At 32.9% G+C, this 21,418-nt stretch overlaps 6 protein-coding genes across 6 annotated transcripts in view; 3 read left to right on the top strand and 3 right to left on the bottom strand.

The window, feature by feature from the left end:
* Positions 1–395: 395 nt before the first annotated feature.
* LOC139095055 (odorant receptor 30a-like) lies at positions 396–1,564 on the bottom strand. Its single transcript, XM_070646302.1, has 2 exons — positions 725–1,564; positions 396–659 (listed from the first exon to the last, which is right to left on the bottom strand). Exons 1-2 carry the CDS (start codon positions 1,562–1,564, stop codon positions 396–398), a joined length of 1,104 nt encoding a protein of 367 aa, XP_070502403.1.
* An 873-nt stretch (positions 1,565–2,437) lies between these two features.
* LOC139095053 (uncharacterized) lies at positions 2,438–3,763 on the bottom strand. Its single transcript, XM_070646301.1, has 2 exons — positions 2,858–3,763; positions 2,438–2,782 (listed from the first exon to the last, which is right to left on the bottom strand). Exons 1-2 carry the CDS (start codon positions 3,761–3,763, stop codon positions 2,519–2,521), a joined length of 1,170 nt encoding a protein of 389 aa, XP_070502402.1. The 3' UTR covers positions 2,438–2,518.
* A 1,350-nt stretch (positions 3,764–5,113) lies between these two features.
* Positions 5,114–10,926, top strand: LOC139094827 (gustatory and odorant receptor 22-like). Its single transcript, XM_070646017.1, has 8 exons — positions 5,114–5,507; positions 5,567–5,614; positions 6,095–6,322; positions 6,558–6,768; positions 8,900–9,000; positions 9,165–9,292; positions 9,350–9,671; positions 10,575–10,926. Exons 1-8 carry the CDS (start codon positions 5,427–5,429, stop codon positions 10,719–10,721), a joined length of 1,266 nt encoding a protein of 421 aa, XP_070502118.1. The 5' UTR covers positions 5,114–5,426; the 3' UTR covers positions 10,722–10,926.
* Positions 10,927–11,907: 981 nt separating this feature from the next.
* LOC139095052 (rhodanese domain-containing protein CG4456-like) lies at positions 11,908–13,613 on the top strand. The gene is made up of 6 exons (XM_070646300.1): positions 11,908–12,235; positions 12,316–12,481; positions 12,782–12,815; positions 13,110–13,113; positions 13,194–13,353; positions 13,412–13,613. Exons 1-6 carry the CDS (start codon positions 12,043–12,045, stop codon positions 13,473–13,475), a joined length of 621 nt encoding a protein of 206 aa, XP_070502401.1. The 5' UTR covers positions 11,908–12,042; the 3' UTR covers positions 13,476–13,613.
* Positions 13,614–13,876: 263 nt separating this feature from the next.
* On the bottom strand, positions 13,877–15,535 carry LOC139095024 (uncharacterized). The gene is made up of 4 exons (XM_070646271.1): positions 15,022–15,535; positions 14,807–14,956; positions 14,566–14,740; positions 13,877–14,497 (listed from the first exon to the last, which is right to left on the bottom strand). Exons 1-4 carry the CDS (start codon positions 15,502–15,504, stop codon positions 14,286–14,288), a joined length of 1,020 nt encoding a protein of 339 aa, XP_070502372.1. The 5' UTR covers positions 15,505–15,535; the 3' UTR covers positions 13,877–14,285.
* A 1,910-nt stretch (positions 15,536–17,445) lies between these two features.
* The window catches only part of fz2 (frizzled 2), a 29,218-nt gene continuing 25,245 nt past the window's right edge, over positions 17,446–21,418 (top strand). Inside the window, exon 1 of the mRNA XM_070646012.1 lies at positions 17,446–18,530. The gene's annotated coding sequence lies outside the window, so the exon portion shown is untranslated. The remainder of the gene's footprint in view (positions 18,531–21,418) is intronic.

Genomic DNA, 21,418 nt, shown 5'->3' with positions numbered 1-21,418 from the left:
AGCCTTAAGTACGCCTTAGACAGTCTCAAGTACGCTTTGGATAGCCTTAAGTACGCCTTAGACAACCTTATGGACGCCAAACGTAGGCAACTTCCATTTTTTGTTAATAAAGGAGGTTTAGCTGAGTCGGTTCCACGGCGGAGCCTTCTTCATTCTTGTCGCTCGGGATACATACATATAGATATCCTTGTTATTATGAAGTCAAAATCAGAGAATATAGTGAGATAGACTGCATATTTATTTAAAAAGCATCGTATCACTCAGTGATCCTTTGTATGACATGAAACTGGAATGTGCTTATTATATTTTTACTTAACTTTTTGCAAAATCATCAAATATGAATAAATTGCTTTGTAGATCTGAAAATATGCATCCTTAAATATTTTAAAACCTTCCTATGAAATCAAATTATTTACCTCAAGGAACGCCGACAATTCCAAAGTTCTTATGCCTGCAGCTAGTCCTTTTGATTTTTTGGAATTAAGTATAATAAATCTGAGTGTCTTTTGATCTTCAATTGACATCAAACGCCATGAAATGTTGTACAAATTGGTATAAAACTTGTCTCCTTTGGAGATTAACACGGAACTGATAGCACAAGGTAGAAATATCAAACATCCAGTACAAGCAACACACATATATCCAGGAATGAAGTTGAACTAAAGCAGAATATGAATCAGAAACTTAGATTTGTATACTTAGATCAGGTATGATATCAACTTACGCTAATGATAGCATAAAGCTCAACAGTCTTTTGAAAGATCAGAGCTAAAATGTCAATTAAGTAATAAATCATAAATGCTTGCTTCATTTCCTGCAAAAAATGATCCACTCTGGTTTGTATTTGAACCAAGAATATCAATCTGCTGTGAATTTCTTCATTTTTACTGCCATCTTCATTTCCAATGGCTAGCTCATTCAATTCATCCAGCAAAACATCCAGAGCATCAAATTGACAAATTGCGCTGGTAACGAAGCAAAATATAATGTATAAAGTCTGTAGTGATATACAAATAAAGACAAAAAGCAGCCCTCCTTGATGTATGAAATTGATTCCGTATCCAATCCATGAATATTTCCAATCAATTAGTGGCAATTCCAAACCAAAGTGTAAAATTCTCTCGTTGTAAATTAAGAAGTAAATGATTGGATATGAAGCTATTAAGATGAATGTACAAACCATAAGGAATGTCAAAGCAGCAGTAAGATGAGCCACAATCATGAACTTTTCCTCAAAAATTTTTAATGTCTTTTCGGACGAAAAATGTTCATGGAACTTCTCACTTTGTCTTCTCAAACTTATAATCCTTTTGTAAAGCCATATAAAGGAATAAAACTTTGCGAATCCTTGCACCTGACCAGAAATAGTCAATAAGCAAAATATACAGCGATCAGGATCTCCACGAAATAAATATATATCGTAGATATTTATGATACTTGTTAATGCAGTCAATACCACAAGGAGGAAAACCCTTTTATTAGTCCTCTTAAAGCCTTTATCAAAAATTTCAGCACCAAGCAGCCTTCCCCATTTCATTGCATATTCAAAAATTTCATCTGCCATTTCCATATGAGTGATGGAATCAGATGAAAAGTATGAAGATTTTGTTGGAAGTTTGATATTAAGCATGATTTTTTTTTGGTATAAAATCCTTTAAAGACAACTAATAACTGTACTTTGTGTGATTTGATATTGAATTTCACTTCCAAGTGCTTTGGATATTAATACTTAGCGTGATTGCTTAAAATAATAAAAAATGCAAATCAAAGTTAAATTGCTTTCTAATATTCTACTACTTATTTCCGGAAAAACTGGTTCTAATTATGCATTAATAACAAACAACTATTAAGCAATAATTACGGACTAATTATCGTGATGATATTCTTCATCAATGGTTTTAGGTTCGATTCTTGGGTATTTCTAATAGAGTTATAATTGATAAAATCACCAGCTATGCTTTTTTGTAGAGCAGTGTTGTTCAGTGTCACACTGCACAGCGCATGAAATTCATCGAGTTTACAAAAATATTTTAAGACACTAGGTTTACCTTGTAACAATGTAGTATCTTGAAGGTTATCTATTCGAATCCAGCCATCTCCTGTTTTAACTGCTTAATTTACGAGATCAAGTAGATTTTGGAGGATCACTAGGCAACGTTTGATCAAGTATTGGGCCGAGTAATTTGAATTGCAGCATGATATCTCGGAGCAAGAGCTACAAGATTACCAAGATATGTATTAGAATATTGACTGATCGGATAGTTATCCAACAAAATCGAAACGAAATTTAGAATTTTTTCATAATAAAATTATGTTAGTTAAGGATATATACAAAGAAAACAATTAACTAGTTTTTATTTACTTTTTAATTTTAAAATCACCTTATACTCATATTAGTACCTCATATTAGAGGCGCTTCAACGATTATGCACAAAAATTTACTTTACATTCAGCAAAAGCATCAAATATGAATAAACTGCCCTATATACCTGGAAAAATAAATTTTATTCCTAAATTCTTATAAAAAAGTAAATTTCACCTCAAGAAATGCCGACAACTCCAATATTCTAATTCCTGCAGCCAAGCTTTTTGACCTTTTGGAATAGAAAATGATGAATCTCAATAACTTTTGATCAGAATTTGACATTAAATGCCACGATATGTTGTACAAATCATGATAATATTTCTCTCCTTTGGATACCAAAATGGAACCAAATGCACATGGCAGAAAAAGCTGAAAACCAGTAACCAGAGCACACAAATAACCGGGAATAAAGTTTATCTTAAATACAAATTTTCTTTAATAAATTGAGGAACTTGAATTATTCTTAGTATTAATTGAGGTTATGTAACTTACTGTGCTAATAGCAAAAAGCTCAATAGTCTTTTGGAATACTAAAGCTCCCAACTCGACGAAATAATAAACCATAAAGGATGCCCTCAAGTCATGCAGAAAAGCAATTAAATTTGTATGAGTTTTGACCAAAAACTTAATTTTTTGGCGTATTTTGTGGTTGTTACTTCCGTTTACATTTTCAATAATCAGCTCATTAAGTTCATCCAGTAAGATCTCTAAAACATCAAACTGACAAACCCCACTAGTTATAAGGATAATAATGACACAAAGACAAAACACTGATCCACAAAAGAATATAAATAAGCACATAAGTTGATGTGTAAAGTTGATTCCAAATCCAATCCAAGAGTCTTCCCATTCAATAAATGGAAGTTCAATGCCACAAAGTAAAATCTTCTTATTCATAATAAAATAGAAGATGAATGGATATAATGTCAACAAAATGAATGTACAGATGTAAAGTAAAGTTAATCCAGCAATGACATGAGCAGCAATCATGATTTTTTCCTCAAAGATTTTCGATGATTTTAAGGTTGAAAAGTGTTCTTGGAACTTACAGCTTTGCTCTTTTAGATTCAAAATATTGTGGCGCATCCATACGAATGTATAAATCTTAACAAATGCTTGAACTAGACACGAAAAGACGAGCAGGCAAAATACACATCTGACCATGTCTTCTTGAAATAGGAAAATGTCGTAGATGTTAATAACGTAACTCAGCATCATTAATGTAAAGACAAACACAAACTTTTTGTTGTAAATACTATAATTATGATTAAAAATGTCAACACCAATTATAGTTACACACTTCATCGAATACTCAAACATTTCATCCATCATTTGCGAATGTGTAATGATATCCGATGAAAAGTATGTTGACTTTGTTGGAATTAAGAACTTTAACATATTTTAGGAAACTGGATTGAGTACTGTACTTAACAAAGGATGTACGAGAATATCACTACAAATGACGCTGCAGTTAGAATATAAAGTATGTAGTTTTAGAAGAGTCATGGACATTTAATGGACATAATTATAGCATAATTGTAATCAGGAGTGTATCCTTGAAAAGCGAGATTTGGAGGTCTAAACCTCCATCCAATTTGGATAAAATTCATCAATTTGCTAGGTTCTTTTGAGACAACTCTGCACAGTTGCATGGCTTAAGGTATACCAATGTAATGGACCTATTCAAAATTTGTGTGTCGCGAATACACAAACCGAGTTGATATTACTAGAAACAGCGAAAAAGTACCCGAATTTGACTAGGTTTTCTCTGGATCGAACCCAGGTTTAAAATTTTGGATGGCACTCACACTAAAACCTACCAAATTCCTTCGCTGCTTTTTCAAGTTCATACAAAAGGCTACGCTCCTGATTATGATTGCTAAACGCAACAATGTATAATTGCCACTAACAATTAAAATTGTTCTTTTTTATCATGAATTATTAATTAAAAGTATTTTTAATTTACCTACCTTTTTATCATTTCAATAAAGTTAGTTTAAATTACATAGGAACTAAAAATTGATAGACAACAAGTGCAATTAAGTTGCGCCGTTAAATGACCAATTAATATTTTGAACGACATAACTTTCACTGGATAATAGCAGATGCATTTGAAAGTTGTCCCACCGACACAAATGAAGAGGGCTTCGTTAAGGAGTTTTAAAGCTTCTTTACTTACAAAGAAGAAAGCTCATTTTACTGCATCCGCCAAAATGTCTATCTAAAATTCAATTTAAACTTGTGACTTCAAGTCAGTTTGCTGATTCATGGGTTTGTAAACTCGAGCAAACATTATGAATAGTTTATCACCTTGACTGTAATAGAGAAATGAATTTATGGACAATAGCGCAGTATGCTTGTGTGTGACCTCATTAATATTACATTCACTTCTTTTACTATTCACAGACCTATGTAAGTTATTTCTTACATTAACTTTATGTTAAAAATTCATGCGTGTTGACTATGAGTTCAGCATCTAATATGCAGCTGAAGTGGATATCAAAGTTTGCGAATTTGGAATCCATTGAATTGTTAATAGATTCTATGAATCCATGATTTGCTGCCAGATGATCTCAACTCTTTCAAAATACCTAAAATTAACCTTGTTACTCTCGAATTCCAGTTCCATTGCACAATGTCCAATAAACTGATGTCAACGTTTTACATCGATAGGTCATGCCTCTTAAAGTAGATATTCTAATTCAATATATTATTTACCAATTTATCAATTATTTTATAGAACTTTATGCTGTTTACAATTTCATAAAATATTCAATTATGATCTAATTGATGAACTTAGTATTTAAGTGCAACCTCAATGAGTTGTAGATGTCATAATATAATTCATAGTGGACTCAAGATGAACGTAATCAAGGATGAAGAATTTGAGGAAGCTTTCAATCATCTCGGAAGTGATTTTGGATTTGAAAAGAAAATGAAAAGGAACTCAAATTATTTCAGAAGATACAGGTAGGAAGCTTCTCAATCAAGCATAGATCTACAACAATAATTATCCAATGAATTTAGTCTATCACCAGGCAGTGACTTTGACAGAGGTCAAATGACTCAACGGCAATATGAAAGAACGCAACGAATGGCACTAAAATCAAGTCATGGCCCAACTGCCGAAACTCATGATCAAGTAAACAATTCAAATTATATTTTAGTATGTAAAACTGACTAAATTTCACATTATTGCAGTTTTATCGTGACCATAAGCTGCTTTTACTGCTCTTTCAAGTTCTTGCTGTAAGCAAATTAAAGAAGACAGGTTTGACAAGGCGTAATTTTAAAAATGCACACGTTTTTCAAGTCTAGACTGAACTTGGGTGATATAACTTTGATAATATTGTTGGTTTTATGTAAATTATGATAAGTGATAAGGAATGACTTGATGTTGGTTAAGTATTTTGCGTTGAACTCGAATCTGATGGAGAGTTTAATGGGTTTTAACTTGAAGGACATAGTCAGGATTCAGTGAATGTAATTGCGTTGTTTGTAGCATCCAATCTCGAGTGTGTATATCATCTGAGACCATGGCATCTAAAACTGACTCTTGTACTTAGCCAATTACCAATTCTAAATGCATCACTGGCTCTACCAGAAGTATACCGCGGCACACAGATTGAACAACACTGATCCAATTAATAATTAGCACCCTTTATCATCAACCTTTCTGTCTGTTAAGTTATAAAGCTTCAAAATTAATTCCTATCTAAATTTTCCCAGGTGATGCCAATCGAGCGATCAAGTCCAGGAAAGGTCACATTCTCATGGCGTTCAAAAGCATCAATCTATGCATTCTTCTTCTACTTTACACTTACTGTTTTGATTGTCATTGTTGGATTTGAAAGAATCAAAGTTCTACAGAACACAAAGAAATTCGATGACTATATTTATGGAGTCTTATTTGTGATATTTTTGATTCCGCACTTTTGGATTCCTTTTGTTGGATGGGTGAGGTGAACTTTCTTCCGATCGGCACAAATTTCAATTTTGCCACGGCGGCGACGAGGCAGCAGTATATTAAGAGCCAATTGGCAGTCAAGTGACAAATTCTGCTATTTTCGCCAAGTGGCTGCAACTGTGTTCTAAGCATGCTGCCGCCTCGTCACAGTGCTATCAACATTTGAATTTGTGCCCATCGGAATTGCTTTAAAAGACAAAACGGTTGATAACAAAATTGTTCCAGGGTGTCGCAAACGATGTCGCTAACTACAAGACATACTGGGGAACATTTCAGGTTCGATACTTTCGTGTAACTGGCGAGAACCTTCAATTTCCAAAATTAAAAATGCAAATTGTAATAATATCAATTGGATGTCTATTATGTGCAATAATATTCATCATGTCGATGAGCATTTTACTTGATGGATTTCCCATTTGGCAAACAAGTGCTTACTGTAAGTACATTTAAATATTTATTTTCTATTTACATGCTCCTATTTTATTGATTAATGTTTGAATGACTGTTCAAATTCATGGTAAGGTTTATAAACTTTAATCATAAAGCGTGTGATTACAACTAAAAACATTATTGATGCTTCCAATATTGATGACTAGTTTGTTTTTAATCTATACTTATTGATAGAAGTTTGATCTTTAGCACTTCATATTTTATTACACCAGATAAGCCTTTGCTTGATGTCTTTCTATCTATTATTGAGTGATAACTTTTGTTTAAAGTTTAAGTTTTCAAATATTTTCTCTTTTTTCTTTGTAAATATTTACCGAAGCTGCTTGTTTTATTGCTCATTGTGTATAAAACATTGCAAAAAAATAATTAACATGGGAAAATTAAAGCAGTGATGGGCAACCTTTTATATTTCATGGCACACTTAGCTAGTAGTCTTTACAAATGTCACACAGTTCACGACATTTCCAAAAAATTAGTGTCGCGACACACAGGTTGTCCACCACTGATATTAAAGAAATTAGCGTAGTAAAATGATTTAAGTAAGACTGATGAGTTACTGTAACAAACGATGTTGATGATTTATTTGTTGAAATGTCTACATGAAGAGGGGAAATTGTTTATACCCGAGTCGAATAGGCGTCGATTAGTCAACTGTTTGTCTAATTATAAACTTGACATTATTGTGACCTAAACAGCACACTGAGTTCGCTAGGCAAATTTATAAGAAGACGCATTGCTGACTAATTGCAATCTCTCGGTACTGTTGAGTTACTCGGGACACAATTGAGATGTTCATAAGAAGCCACAGTTGAAAGATGCTTGCGAAAGTACAATATTATGCATACTTACTTTCTTTGTATTTTCTTCAGTACAGTAAAACTATAAACTGTAAATCTACTGAGTGCAGAGATCTGATGGACCATCACTTGTTATCTCTGGATCTCATGATCTGAATAGCTTTTTTTGAAAAATCAAAAAAAAGTTTTTGTTTTCTATTGTAATCCATGCTCTCTCTCTCAAATGGCATCTAAAACTGAAGTTGATATCGACTTGTCAGCTATCAATACATTTCAGAATAATTTATCTAAGGGAAAAAAGTTGGAAAAAAGATTACAAAATTTGTGGTTAGAATACCAGCAGATTAGTATTGAATTCTAAAAATTTTCATTCAAGTAAGCCTACAATTCTTATTATTTGATTACTGACTGTACAACATTTTAAAGTCCATTTTTTTTTGTCAACTCTGTGAACATTCTAATTTTAAAATCAATAAATTCACACCTTATTAACAACACGTATACCGAAGCAAAATTGTAGCCCCTTCTCCCCAAACCGTTAATGAACGTTCCTTTAATAAATTGCTAAAATTAATTACCTCAGTTGATTAAATTTCACCGTGACGTAATTCATAAAAAATGATAAACAAGATTTGAACTCATTAATAATATGTATACTCCAAATTGCATCGCATCTTCGCTTGACTTATGACTAATTAGGAATATCAGATTACGGAATCATGATTATGATGATATCATATTTAGAATCTGTCTATTCGTGCCTGATCTTTATAATTTACTGCAGAGTAGAGCTCGATGTCGACTCGGGTTTTGTATGAAAAACACACGTTGATTTCATGTAAAATACCCAAAACTATGTATATACAGTTATGATTAATGCATTCTATGCTATGTCAATCACCGTATTCCTAATCACAATTGCAGAGTTGTTACCTATAACTTGCTGTCGAAGACAAAAATCCATCACTAGCACAATTGCTTAGGTATGTCTTTAGCTAGACAGCACTATTGTCCAGGCAGCTTCATTACCTAGGCAGCGCCATTGTCTAGGCAGTAATATTGGTCATTGCCCAGCTTTTTGTCTACAAATAAACATGACTTTTTGTAAATATTACATAGGCTAAGGCAAAAGCTACCATGACATAGCTGGTCACCAATTTGACAACTCTGTCCAACTGCATTGACCTAGCTTATCAATATTTAAAAATACAGCAACATATTAGTTTCCATGATTTGATTTAAAAAATTTTGTGTGATTTTATACTTCCTTAAGCCTCAATCAATCAATCAATCAAAATGACGATATTTTTCATCTCATAGATCACGTTATGACGATGCTGAATATGAATTCCGCTCTATGGTACATCAATAGTCGGGGAATTAAAATCGCGTCCGAGAGTTTGTCAAGATGTTTTCGTAAAGTAAGTCAGTTCTTCAAACGAATAATTTAATATGATTAACATAATATTTTGTTTTATAAAATTGAGAATTTGAAGCCATAAAGTTATTCAAATGATATTCTAATTTCTCTTCTTCTTGTTCCTTTGTCTCTTCTTTTGGCTTCACCGGCAACCGACACATTTAGGACGTCGAAATCGAATGTAATGCTAATATGGTATCAAAATATCGATTTCTATGGCTGAACTTGAGTGAGCTCTTGCAATCGTTAGGCAATGCATATGCACGAACATACTCGACCTATTGCTTATTCATGTAAAATTTACTTCTGTTTTTAAGCATGACATAATGATTCTCATCATTCATTCTTAGGCTATTTAACATAACGATTGCTCTATATGGAACATTTGCTGGTGTCATCGACCACGGCTTTCAATTTTCATTTAAAGAACTCGGCTTAATTGTCGATGCGGCTTATTCATCGATGTTGCTGTACATTTTTTGTGACTGTTCTCATACATCAACGCAAGAAGTTGCTCAAGGTGTACAAGACACACTGCTTTCAATAAATACATTGCAAGTCGATACACCGACACAAAAAGAAATTGACATTTTTATACAAGCTATTGCAATGAATCCTGCAATTGTATCGTTGAAAGGTTACGCGGAGGTTAATCGAGAACTTTTGACTGGTGTAAGTGAAATGCGTCGTATGAAAGTTGTGAAGTTTGGGTTGTTAGAGCTTGGGAATAGAAAATTTCAATTAGGTGATCTGCAGCTCTAGTGACCCTCCCTTGTCACGTCTCTGTCATTTATTTAGAATAAGATTAGATGCAGGGTGGCATCTTACATTAAGATGATTCATTCAAGTTTCCTGAAAGACATACTGACTTACTTACTTACTTCGATGGCCGAAACAAATCAAATGTGATGCATGGCCTAACTCAGATGTCGCCTAAAATTGGTTCTATCGTCGGTTTCCGCCAGCCAATTACCAAATGCAACATTGTCTCTATCGACAACTTCCTTCCAGTGGTCTACCACGAGTACTTTCCTGAAAGACATACAGCATAGAAAAAGCATAAAGTTATTTTCGGATTTTCAACCTATTGTATGCTGTGTGTTCTTTGAAATCTTGTGCGTATTTGACAATAGGGCGATAAGAAATTGTCTTCAAAACTCACTTACGACAATGTATAGCGATAGAATAACCCTACATACAGACATTGTCATGACATTTTCGAACATCAGTATCAGTATTTTGAATATTTTACTGACCCTCAACAATGTTTTTCGTAATCAGCTTTAAATTTGTCTCTTAATTAATTTCTGTCCCTAACAGACAGTGAGCATACTCATCTAAATGAGCATTCTGACTAGTATACTCTTTGTCTGAACGGGCGATAACTTAAAAGTGAAAAAAATCCCTTAAAATTCCTTTTAATCACAAGCTTTCCAAAGTTCCAACGAAAAAACATTTGTTTGATGTCATTTTCTGCACATACTTAATCCGACGCATTACATGTAGTATCAAATGTGACTAAGTACACGCGATAACCTCTCCAATTTGTATTTTGTTTCTTTTTTTTACACACAGAGCATAGCGACTATCGCAATTTATTTGATTGTGCTGATTCAATTTAAATTGTCTCTTCTGCAACAACAATTGTGGAATGCTGCGGCAGCGGGTCTGCCAAATTTGCAACAACAAATGAATGTAACGGAAAATGATCTTCATTTATGAATGGACTAATTTGCCTTTATATTTGGTCAATTGTTGTAAAATGTCTGGTTTGTTTTTATTAGAAAGTTCATTATGATCAGCATGACAAAAGACTCAAATGTTTACAATCAAAATTGTCACCTGTTAAATATTACATGTGAGACATCACAGATTCAAAAATATTGTGAAATACGTGTTAAGCAATAGCAATGTCGGATTGACTACTGAGAGTACTAGATTAAACATTGTGTAGTAGAGTAAAAGCACATACCCGTTTGTAATAATCTGGGATTAAAATCGTTTATTCGGAAGGATTTGAAATTTTATCTTTTATGCTTGTGAATGAGAAGTTCTTTCGAAATATTGTGAAATTAAAGTTATGATAATAAATGACTGAGTTTTAATTATGAATCAAATAAATGAGTTATGTTCAAATGTTTCAAATTCCCGAACAGTACAACGTATTCGCTAGGACACCATTACGTTGCTGTATAAACAGTTAAACGCGACGTTGGTCTGATAGGACCGTGATGTCTGGTTTCGATACATTTTTATAGCGAAAATTGGGTTGCGCTGCTCGGGACTCTTTGAAGATTTTGATCTAAGCAATCTATTTTTGTTCATTTTTTAATATCTTTGACTATTCCGGGATTGAAACATATATACAGCAAATATGTTGCCACTGATTACCCGAGTGACACAAGCCACCATTTGGAAGTCACACGAAGTTCAGATTCAATTATTAATCTGGACAGACTCCTTAGTCTACTATATGCAGCTCGGTATATTTCTTTATGCTGATATATCATTGTTATAGTTCAATTCTAAGTAGTGACATTGTATCCCGAGCGACACAAATGAAATAGGCTCCGGTACGGTCCAAATGGACACCAAACGTATGTGGCTTTTATTTGGTATTAATAAAAGGGATCATGAGGAGCCTTAAAAGCTCTGTGACGGAGTGTTCCATCTAAATCTGTGTGGCTCGGCCATATATTCAGTGTAATATATAAAATAAACTCATTAAAATTAACGGACAAATTAAATTCAAATAAAAAGTTGTCAAAAGCTTTTCAAAGCTCACTTTTCAAATATTTCCGTTAATAAGCTCACTTGTAGATCGTCAGTAGAACTGATAATAATTGTTCCATTCTGTTTTTCATATAAAAAGTGATAATGTTCTCTTCAGATTCAACTTGACCTTCATAGTCGACGGAACTCAGTACAAAAAAAAAATCTTGAAAATCTTGTTTAAATTGATTTGTAGACATTAACAATTGTCGGTGGTACTTGCTGTTTAAGCCTATTTTTGCAGTATACGTTGAATTAAACTGTGGTAAAGATGAAAATCATTTGCTGTGCATTATTTTTTGTAATTTTAATAAATTATTCAGTTCAGATGAGTGAAATAAAGGTAGCAACTTATGATGAGATTAAGGACCTTCCAAATCATCCAGAAAAGTTGCTGATTGATGTCCGGGAACCACATGAATTGGAAAATACTGGCCGAATTCCGACATCAATTAACATTCCACGTAAGTCTCTTTTGTGCAAATCATTTGGTGATCATAAAAATTATGCAAGCTGTTTCATTTGACTTCTTCTTGCCCAAAAGTTGATGAAGTAAGAAGAGCATTTTCTGACGAAATAACTGACCAAGAGTTTGAGTTAATGTATGGCGTCAAAAAACCAAAGAAGGATGATTATTTGATTTTCACTTGCCGTACAGGCAGGAGATCACTCAAAGCTATCAATGACGTTATTCCACTCGGCTACTATAAGTAAGCATTTATGCAGACCTAACTTAATATTATTATGGACTGTTGATTATCATGGAACTTTACGGTTGAGAGATTAGTTAAATTTTTTACCGGGTAAACTGCATACGGGAACATATTCGTTCTTAGTAGAGTTCACGGCATGTTTAACAGCACTTGTGTACACTTGTATTATATAATATTTAACAACTAAGCAAATTTAATTTTAATTAGTATGTGAACCATTCGTAAATGACGCACGAACTGCAAATTTAATTTTTCGTCATAAACGATGAGCTTCTGTCTCTGTGACGTTGCTTTTAGGGCATATTCACGTATTGTGTGTCAATTCGGCGATGTAACAGCGGATTTGTCGTCTTAGTTGTGCTGCTCGGGACAATCATCATGCAATTTAATTATGGACATCTAGGCATTTTTCTCAAACAGCATACTGTGTTCACTAGGTTCACTAGTTCACCGCTTTGTCACTGTATTAACTGCAAGATGCGAAGTTGCACTGACAGCTCCACTAAGTCTGTTTTTGATCGATTTCCACGTCGAAAAATGTAGTTTACAGTAATGCTGAGTTCTAGACATCATTTATGAACTTCCCCTTAAGAATTTTTGTCTTAATAATTATCACTACTTTTAGTTGTGTAATGTCATTTTTGGCAACTAAGCATTCCCAACTATTTAACATCATTAACTTGTGTACATATTTTAATTAATTCTTTAGTCGCAAAGGTGATGGATGCACTGCAATTAGACAGTAGAAAATTTAATGAACTTTATGATCGCGAAAAGCCTAGCTTGGATGATGAAATTATATTCAGTTGTTTACTTGGTGGAAGGGCTCAAAAAGGAGCTACTATTGCTGTAGATCTTGGATATAAAAAGTACATATCGCATTTGTGCTGATTTAGGCTTAATTGTTAATTAATTTAAATATTTTAGCGTGAAAAACTACAGAGGCAGTTGGACTGAATACGCAACCAAAGAGGGACTCAAAGTTGAATAGATGATGCGCAGCTATGAGATTTTCATTATTGGCCATTGGTGCAATACAGAGCTTATTTTACAGTATTTTAATGTCACTTTAATTCATGCTTTATATTTTTCAAAAAATTAAATTAAATTCGAGCATCCAAAAAAGCAAGCAAGTGTGTTTTTACTTTCTAGCCAACGAAATGGAAATGCAAAACAATTAAAGAATTCATATTAAGCTATGAATAACTTTGTTTACAGAATACTTCAAGAGTACATAGACTCAGTTGAATGGCATGCAAACTAAGAATGCAATATAAATGGATTCAGCATGTTGTGGACGTGCTTTATTATTAAAATCAGAAAACAAATGTCCACAAATCAGCGTAATTAGAGTTTGAATAATTATTTTATAAATCTTAATCTTACAATTTGAGGCACATTTAATGGTTTTAAAATCTTTTTCCTTCTTTTGTCTAGGACATAAAAAAAATATTAATTAAAATAATTTAAAATTGAGGATTCGTTAAAAAAGTTTAAAAATATACGATCACGTTTTGTTGCTTGTAGCCTATTTCTATTGCTTTGTCTAGTAGCACTTTAATTAATTTTCGACACATTTGAATTCTATTGATGCAAAATAATAGTTATGCCCGGTCGGCAAGCTGTTCATGGCAGCTAAATGATCTCCACATTGCATTCAATTGGCAATAGCAGCTAACATGAAAATTACCACTCGAGCGCCATATGGCAACTAATTGACTCCCATGAATAATTTGTTCCGACCGGGATGTGATCGAGATTATCTAAAAAGCTTATGCTGTCGAAATTCTATGTATAAATATCACACGTTTGGCTCCTTTGTATTTTCAGGAATGCTATTGGAAGCTGGCATTGTTGAAGGATTTAATAAATTTGAAATATATTGATATTGGAATCTGATACGATCGCCATCAGTTAGTAAGGGAGCAAAAGCCAAACAATCAGAATCTCCCATTATAATCAATAATGCCAATGATGATAGACAGAGTGTGCAGGTAATGTAAATGCTTCCATCTAAAATAATAAATCATTTGTTTTATGTACATATATGAAAATCTATAATATAATTGAGAATAACTCACTGGCTAAAATTGTGAAGAGCATCCAATAGCCTCTCCATATATTGATTGTAGCAACAAGACATAAACCGGCATGAATGTTGCGATATAATACTTTGAAATCGTTGTAAATTTCGCACAAAAAGTTGATGCTCGGATGAATCAGGAAACAGACAATGGTTACAATATATCCAATCAACTATAACAATGGAAAATTCTCACTGAATTTTATTTTATTATTTGAAAAATTGTGTCAATTGATTACCAGAGAAGCAAACGTTGAATAATAGTCATTGTATGGATAGATTTTGATATTTGCAAACATCCACAAATCACGCCAAATGAATACAATTAATCCGGATATTAAAATTGTACAGATGCAGTCAGTTGTGTACGTAAAGATCCCGTCAACTTTCTTCATATTAAAGAGAATAAAAAAATATGATTTTAAGCTTTTAAGGAGGTGCATCACGAACTTACACTTTTTCCTAAATACGTTATACTTTGTGGGATCGGTTCATTTGGGTTGAATCGTGCAATAAAAGGAACTGAAATTGTATTGACAAACACTTTGAAGCCCATTAAAATTAGTGAATTTTGTACAATATTTAAAATAATTGATCTGTCGTCATTCATTACAATTCCATCAAATAGGATCCAATTATATCTCCAAAAGCAAATCATCACGATTCCGCAGATAACTCCATAAATTGGAGGAACTATCGCTGAAATTATCTTGTTATCTATTGCTAGCAGCTTTTTAATTTCATCGTAGAAAAACAGCAATAAAAATTGTCCTCCGAAAGCTACAATTGCTGATATATTTATGCTGTCCGATAGAAGATGATCCATAATACCCCAACATGAAAACCAGAGCATCACAATCATTGGAGTTATCACAAAATATAAAAATCCATGATCCAGTAAACTTATCACTACTTTCTTTACACTATTTAATATCATTCTAACTATATTTAAGCTTAATGTACTTTATTTCACATCAAAAAATCAACTGTCAACGATTTTCTGTCAGTTCTATTGTAAGTGAATTTTTTGTGTTTGTGAAAATATTTTAGCATAAAATTTTTAGAGTTTTAAAGTGCTAAAGCGCATTTTTAAGAATTATTTGATAATGAAAAGCTTTACTTGTGCATGCTTTGTATTTAAATGATGAAAATAGCCACACGACAAACTTACAAAAAAGCTCAAATCACTGAAAACACGACACAAAATGAGTAATCATATGAGAAATTTTAGCAAATACATTTAAGCTCGTAACTCATATCATTTCGATACTATAGATTGTCATAAATCTACTGACACCTAATAACCGATATCACGATCTGAACTAAACATTTCCTGTCTAATTAGACTATTTTTCTCAATTAACTGATAATGCTAAAATTTTAGCACAAACAATTTTTGAATTCAAACTGACCGTTATAATTTAAATTCCATTTTGACGGTTAAAATGATGGCACGTGTTTCATTTCAATGAAAACGATTCATTGATACAATTAGAGCTTTAATTAATATGGGAATCAATGAATGTGTGAGAATATTTATAAACACAGCAGATTCACAAAACAAAATAGAAGCAATAACATTTTGCCAATACATTGTAGGCTTTTAAAAATTTAATAAAAATTATCGTGACAACTCTCTAATTGTATATTCAGTATTCTTGTGCTTTTAACCTTCATGGTAAGCACTTTTTAGCAAGTTGTTTTAAAAAATTATGATAACTTTAATAATTTTGTTAAATTGGAAAATAATTTTCATCAATTTAAAGTGATCACGCAATTCCAATAAAGTTATGTATCCTATAATCATCAATAAACGTGTGAGATAGCGGATATAGTTAGATTTTTAAAATGAGAGGTTTAAGTGATATTTTTGACATAATACTAATGAGTCGTTAGTAAATGAGAATTACATCTTGACAGACTAATGAAGTGGTGGGCAACCTATGTGCTGCGACACACTTGTGTTTCTTGGAAATGTCATGAACCACATGTCACATGAGTTTCGGTCATGGCTTATCACCAAGGTGTGCCATGACAAAAAGCAGGTTGCTACCACTGCACTAGAATGTTGTCAAAAGCTTCAAGTAGCTACAAGTGTGTCGTCAAAAGGTATGAAGATTTGAGATACTTGAGCAAATGTTCGAATGCTATTTAAACTGCCATTTGTGAAGTTTTATGGATTCTTTAGAGTTTGACCAGAAATTGACAGGCTTTAATTTCGATGTGCAGTTCTTTGCCGATTCCTTGAATTTACTAAAGAAGAGCCATTTCGTATTTGGAGGTTAGTCACTTGATCACCCTTTGAATCCGCGCTTAGTACCTAAATCAAAACAAAGAAAATGTCACATCACACAACAAAATCCTTCCCATTCAACAGCACTGCTCCCCTAATGCATGCATTAAGAAAAGAAAGAAAAAAAAAAGGCAAAAAGGAAAGAAAAGTTTATGGAAATACAGAGCAGGAGAAAGAGAGAATACAAGGACTATAAGGAAGGAACAGAAAAAACTTTTTCAATTTTGATGAATGATTCTCATCCAGAATGGTATTAGTGAAAAACATTAGAAATAAGGGAAACACATTTTCTTTATGCGTACACATAGCAATCAACATAATTGAGCACATACACATACAAAGAAGACGACTGTTTGAGTCACAACATGAGTGAGAGATCTCAGGGATTCCAAATCACAGTTAATATACTCAATTGATATGGTAAGTATGGCTTATGTTTGGAGTATCTGGAACTTTTTACTCTCACGGAACCAAAAATTTACTCAGAGAGGCAAAAAGCTTCGGAAAAACCACAGAAAAGAAATGTTAACATTCTCCAACATTATTTTTCATCATTATTTTGTTTGCTTTCGCTTCGCTTTGACTGCATTTTTGTATATCTGCAAAAAAATATAATATCAGTGAAGTGCTTTACCAGTGAATTATTCAATATCCATTTGTTAAATAATTGAAACTAAATGTTCTAGTGCAAAAAAAGTTGGGAATTGAAACAGATCGTTTAGTTTATTTATGATTTATCGTCGCGGCAGTGTTTGTGAATCCTTTTTTAGTTCTCTTTTTATTTCAATTACAATCGCTGTATGAGCCTTGTCAGTGTGCTATCATGCAATCAAATAATAATAATAATGGCATAAACTTTTGATGAGAATAAAGGGGAAAAAAATAGTAAATGACTGGATTTTGGTATGAGGACAATCCAACCAGCAGAAGCTCCAAGTGATGATAGTGTTTGATTGCTTTGCTGCGTGCTTAAATTTATTGAAATGGCAGAGCAAAATTGTTTCGTATCGTGATATTATGCTGAAGCATTTCAATGTACATTATGCCTGAGTGTCTATCATAATCCCCATGAATATACGTGAAAAACTATAGAAGATATTAATAACCCTCCCCCCATAATAATGTGTTAAAGGATTTTCATCTTCTCATTCTCTCAAAACATAATTCATCAATTATTGTACACGAAAAGAAGGAGGAAGAAGAAGAGGTTTGAAGTATTAAATTTTTATGACATTTTAACAGCCCTCAATGCAAAATCACATTTAAGTGGTAACGGAAGAGACTTTTTCGCCACTTATTGTTCTTCTACTCTGTGTATATCTGTACACAGACAATTTAATATTAGAGCAACAACTATATATACATATATATAACCATAATTTTTTATGAGCAGTGGAAATTGAAAATAAAATTGAATTATGTGAAAATTGTTGAACGTTGCAAATGAGATTTCTTGGATAAAATTTCCTGCAATTTTCCTGTGAGTTAGATAAAAAAAAGAAACGGAAACAGAAGGAACGAAAAGAATAAGAAGAAAGATGGCAATTTTATGCATAAATTGTCGCTTCGAATAATATTTGCGTTTTGAAGTAGCAAGCAAGCGAGAAAGGAAGGAAAAGTTTGAAGTGTAACATAAAGTGAGATAACAACGTTATCAAGGCCTTAAAAAGGTAAGTGACGGATTTTTATTTGGATTTCTCTTTAGGGTATATTCGGATACATTTTCTTCTTCACACTTTTTCTCTCTATAAGGACACTTTAGAATCTAATTTTCCATCCTATCAATCATTTTACTGAAGCATAGCTATGCCCCGAGCATTAGCAAACGTTCATTTACATTATCGAGCTCTTGACAGAAATTCATTTTGCTCAATCTTCACATTGTATTATTTTGTGTGTATTTTGATGGGACGAGAGATGTGATGTACTTTCAGAGTTGGTCATATGCGGAGGCTGACCTGAGGGTGTCTTTTGGGAGTTGTTTTTAATGCCAACCTCACTCCTAAAGGTTTCAATTTGCTAAAATTAACCAAATCTGAATGATATATAGATTTACGTAGCAGCTGACTTAGATTTTGCATAAATTTAGGAGAAAATCAGTTTCAGAACCATTTTGTACCTGTCATTTAAACATAAGTGAAATAACGTTCATTTCAGATTTGAATAATATTTAATGTTCATAGTTGAAAACCCCTTTTCATACAAAAGTTCAGTCTGTTTTTGAACTCTGAAGAATAAACATCATTGTGAATAATTAAATTCATTTGGAAGTAATTTTAATTAAACTATTGTTATACAAACAAAGAGGATCTTGTTAGATGTGAAAACTAATTGTTTTAAGTATTTTTATGAGGATGTGCTTACTTTAAATTCAGAACTCGAATTGGAATAAGATTTTGTGGAAATTCTGACTTAATCAATACAAAAATAGAGTTGACTTCGATCTCTGATTGATGAATTCAGGAGTTGATAGCTTTGACTAAACTTAACCAAAAGTATTCAATGTTTTGTTCATCTTTGGTCTATTTACAACCAATCTGTCCAAGCCAACTCTGATGTAATGTAGTTTCATCACAAGTATTTTGCTTGTTATTATTGATGTTGATACTAACGAATGAACGAATGTTGATGATGATAGAAAACTCTCAAATATTATTTTTCCTCTTTTTATGCCATTCAAAAAAATTTCAATTCAATTCAATTACCATCGCAGTGTTTGTACAAATATTTGATAAGAATAAATTAAATTTTAATACGGTAGAAAAAATTTGTGGAGTGTGCGAAAAAAAAAGCATTTCAAGTGCCTCGACTTGATGGAGAGAACAAAAACAACACAGCACAGCACCGCAATGATGAGGCAATCTGTCATTTTGAACGCTAAAGCTGTCACAATATTGCGGATTATACAGACTGATACGATACAACATTGTTTAATTTACAAAATGAGAAAATTAAAGCCTTAATGCTTCACAAAAATACACAAGAGAGTCAGATGTATACATAATAAGACAGAAGCTGAAGAAAGGCGTACAAACAAAAACTGTTAACGTATCATGATTCTAGTGTAATCCATCATGGTGTATGGTGGTGGTGGATGAAAATTTTACACTTTGAACATGAATTTTGAGAATGCTATGCTCTATTGAGTTCTCTCTTTTTCTGTGTAAATAGATGGCATCTCTTGAGCGTCATAATCTAAAATATTTTGATCCGAGGGCATGAGTAATGAGAGCTATTAATTCATTTTAAAATCTGAAATCTAATCAAGGGGAATGGGAAGGTGAGGGGTAATTTAAACAACCTTTATTGATCAAAATAGAGTGAGATTATTCGGGTGAAAATCAGCCCCAAGTGTGTCATGCTGAAATTATAAGGCTCACTTCCTCACATCGCTGGTCATACAGATTAATTGAACTCCCATTGGATCTCTTAAATTGTATTCAAGAATGATGATTTGATGTGTTACCAAAGTGTCGTTCCTGTTAACCTGGAAGGCACACGTCGTAAAAATGATCCCACTCTAGGATGACTTTCCTCTAGCCTGAGGTCGGAATCCATGAAATATGGCCAATGCACTTTTGCCTGGTGTTTGATTTTCGGCCATTTCTACAGTGCGTTTTCCCGGTACGTGGGTTGAATTGGCAGCTTCCTCCGTTAGTTAACCCTTTGTTTGCTCATACACTTTGACTTGGACGGCTTAAAAATGTCTAAATTCTGATAGACGTGAATAATGTCATAGCTTTAGCTTCTCAACTGGATGTCATTCGATGCCTATATGAATCATTATTAGAACCCAACAATAATTGATGACCTGTCAATATGTCAATAACCATTTGACTAACAATAACGATTTTCAATGATCCTTAATATCATCTAATTCACCATATCCAATTTAATCAGACCCAAACAGCGCTCTATTCCCTCATCATACATCCAACATATGTTTCTTTCCATATAAAGACATCCATAAGAGAGTTTTCATTTTTGATTTTGTAATGTTGATAAACATTTTGTCTTCCTTTCTTTTTCTTCTTCTTATTCTGCTCAAAACAAATACAGGAATTAAACAATATGAACCCATCTGAAAAATATTTCATGTGACATGTGACAATATTGAAATTAAAAAACAACAACAATACGAGAGAAAAGAGAAATATCCTTAATTAGATTTTGTATGTCATGGAAACGGGCTTAGGTCGCTAGTATATGACTAAATCCTTGATATCAGCATAAGAGAGGATGATGGATTACTTTCGATTTTTTTTCCTCCTTTTTTTTGCCCCTAAACTTGCTACTGCTGTTCTACCATAGCATGACTGTGTATATATATACACAAAATATTTGTTGGGTGGCAAATGTGTACCGAACAAGTGAAAATGCTCTGTATTTTCATGACGAAGGGAAAGAAAGGCAAGAAAAAAAGGAAAATTCAATTTTGAGGATACCAAAATTTCTCTTCTATGATTATACCGTTGCTGTTGTACTACAGGGTATATATATATAGATGTATATATATTTATATTGTTTATATGTATGTGTTAGGGAACTTGCGCATACT

This window comes from Chironomus tepperi, unplaced genomic scaffold, assembly GCF_022539635.2.
Source record: "Chironomus tepperi strain 1889 unplaced genomic scaffold, CSIRO-AGI_Ctep_v1 contig_359, whole genome shotgun sequence".
Classification (NCBI taxonomy): Eukaryota; Metazoa; Arthropoda; class Insecta; order Diptera; family Chironomidae; genus Chironomus; species Chironomus tepperi.
This window is presented reverse-complemented; position numbering and strand designations above follow the sequence as displayed.

Excerpts from the sequence above, each read along its gene's own strand:
- LOC139094827 (XM_070646017.1), top strand. The coding sequence starts at position 5,427 with ATGACTCAACGGCAATATGAAAGAACGCAACGAATGGCACTAAAATCA. Across the intron at positions 5,508-5,566 it reads CTGCCGAAACTCATGATCAA|TTTTATCGTGACCATAAGCT; the intron begins GTAAACAATTCA and ends ACATTATTGCAG. Across the intron at positions 6,323-6,557 it reads GGATTCCTTTTGTTGGATGG|GGTGTCGCAAACGATGTCGC; the intron begins GTGAGGTGAACT and ends AAATTGTTCCAG.
- LOC139095055 (XM_070646302.1), bottom strand. The coding sequence starts at position 1,564 with ATGGCAGATGAAATTTTTGAATATGCAATGAAATGGGGAAGGCTGCTT. Across the intron at positions 660-724 it reads AGCTTTATGCTATCATTAGC|TTCAACTTCATTCCTGGATA; the intron begins GTAAGTTGATAT and ends ATTCTGCTTTAG.
- LOC139095053 (XM_070646301.1), bottom strand. The coding sequence starts at position 3,763 with ATGTTAAAGTTCTTAATTCCAACAAAGTCAACATACTTTTCATCGGAT. Across the intron at positions 2,783-2,857 it reads AGCTTTTTGCTATTAGCACA|ATAAACTTTATTCCCGGTTA; the intron begins GTAAGTTACATA and ends TTTGTATTTAAG.
- LOC139095052 (XM_070646300.1), top strand. The coding sequence starts at position 12,043 with ATGAAAATCATTTGCTGTGCATTATTTTTTGTAATTTTAATAAATTAT. Across the intron at positions 12,236-12,315 it reads GACATCAATTAACATTCCAC|TTGATGAAGTAAGAAGAGCA; the intron begins GTAAGTCTCTTT and ends CTTGCCCAAAAG. Across the intron at positions 12,482-12,781 it reads ATTCCACTCGGCTACTATAA|GGCATATTCACGTATTGTGT; the intron begins GTAAGCATTTAT and ends CGTTGCTTTTAG.
- LOC139095024 (XM_070646271.1), bottom strand. The coding sequence starts at position 15,504 with ATGATATTAAATAGTGTAAAGAAAGTAGTGATAAGTTTACTGGATCAT. Across the intron at positions 14,957-15,021 it reads TAACGTATTTAGGAAAAAGT|AAAGTTGACGGGATCTTTAC; the intron begins GTAAGTTCGTGA and ends TTTAATATGAAG. Across the intron at positions 14,741-14,806 it reads ATTCAACGTTTGCTTCTCTG|TTGATTGGATATATTGTAAC; the intron begins GTAATCAATTGA and ends CCATTGTTATAG.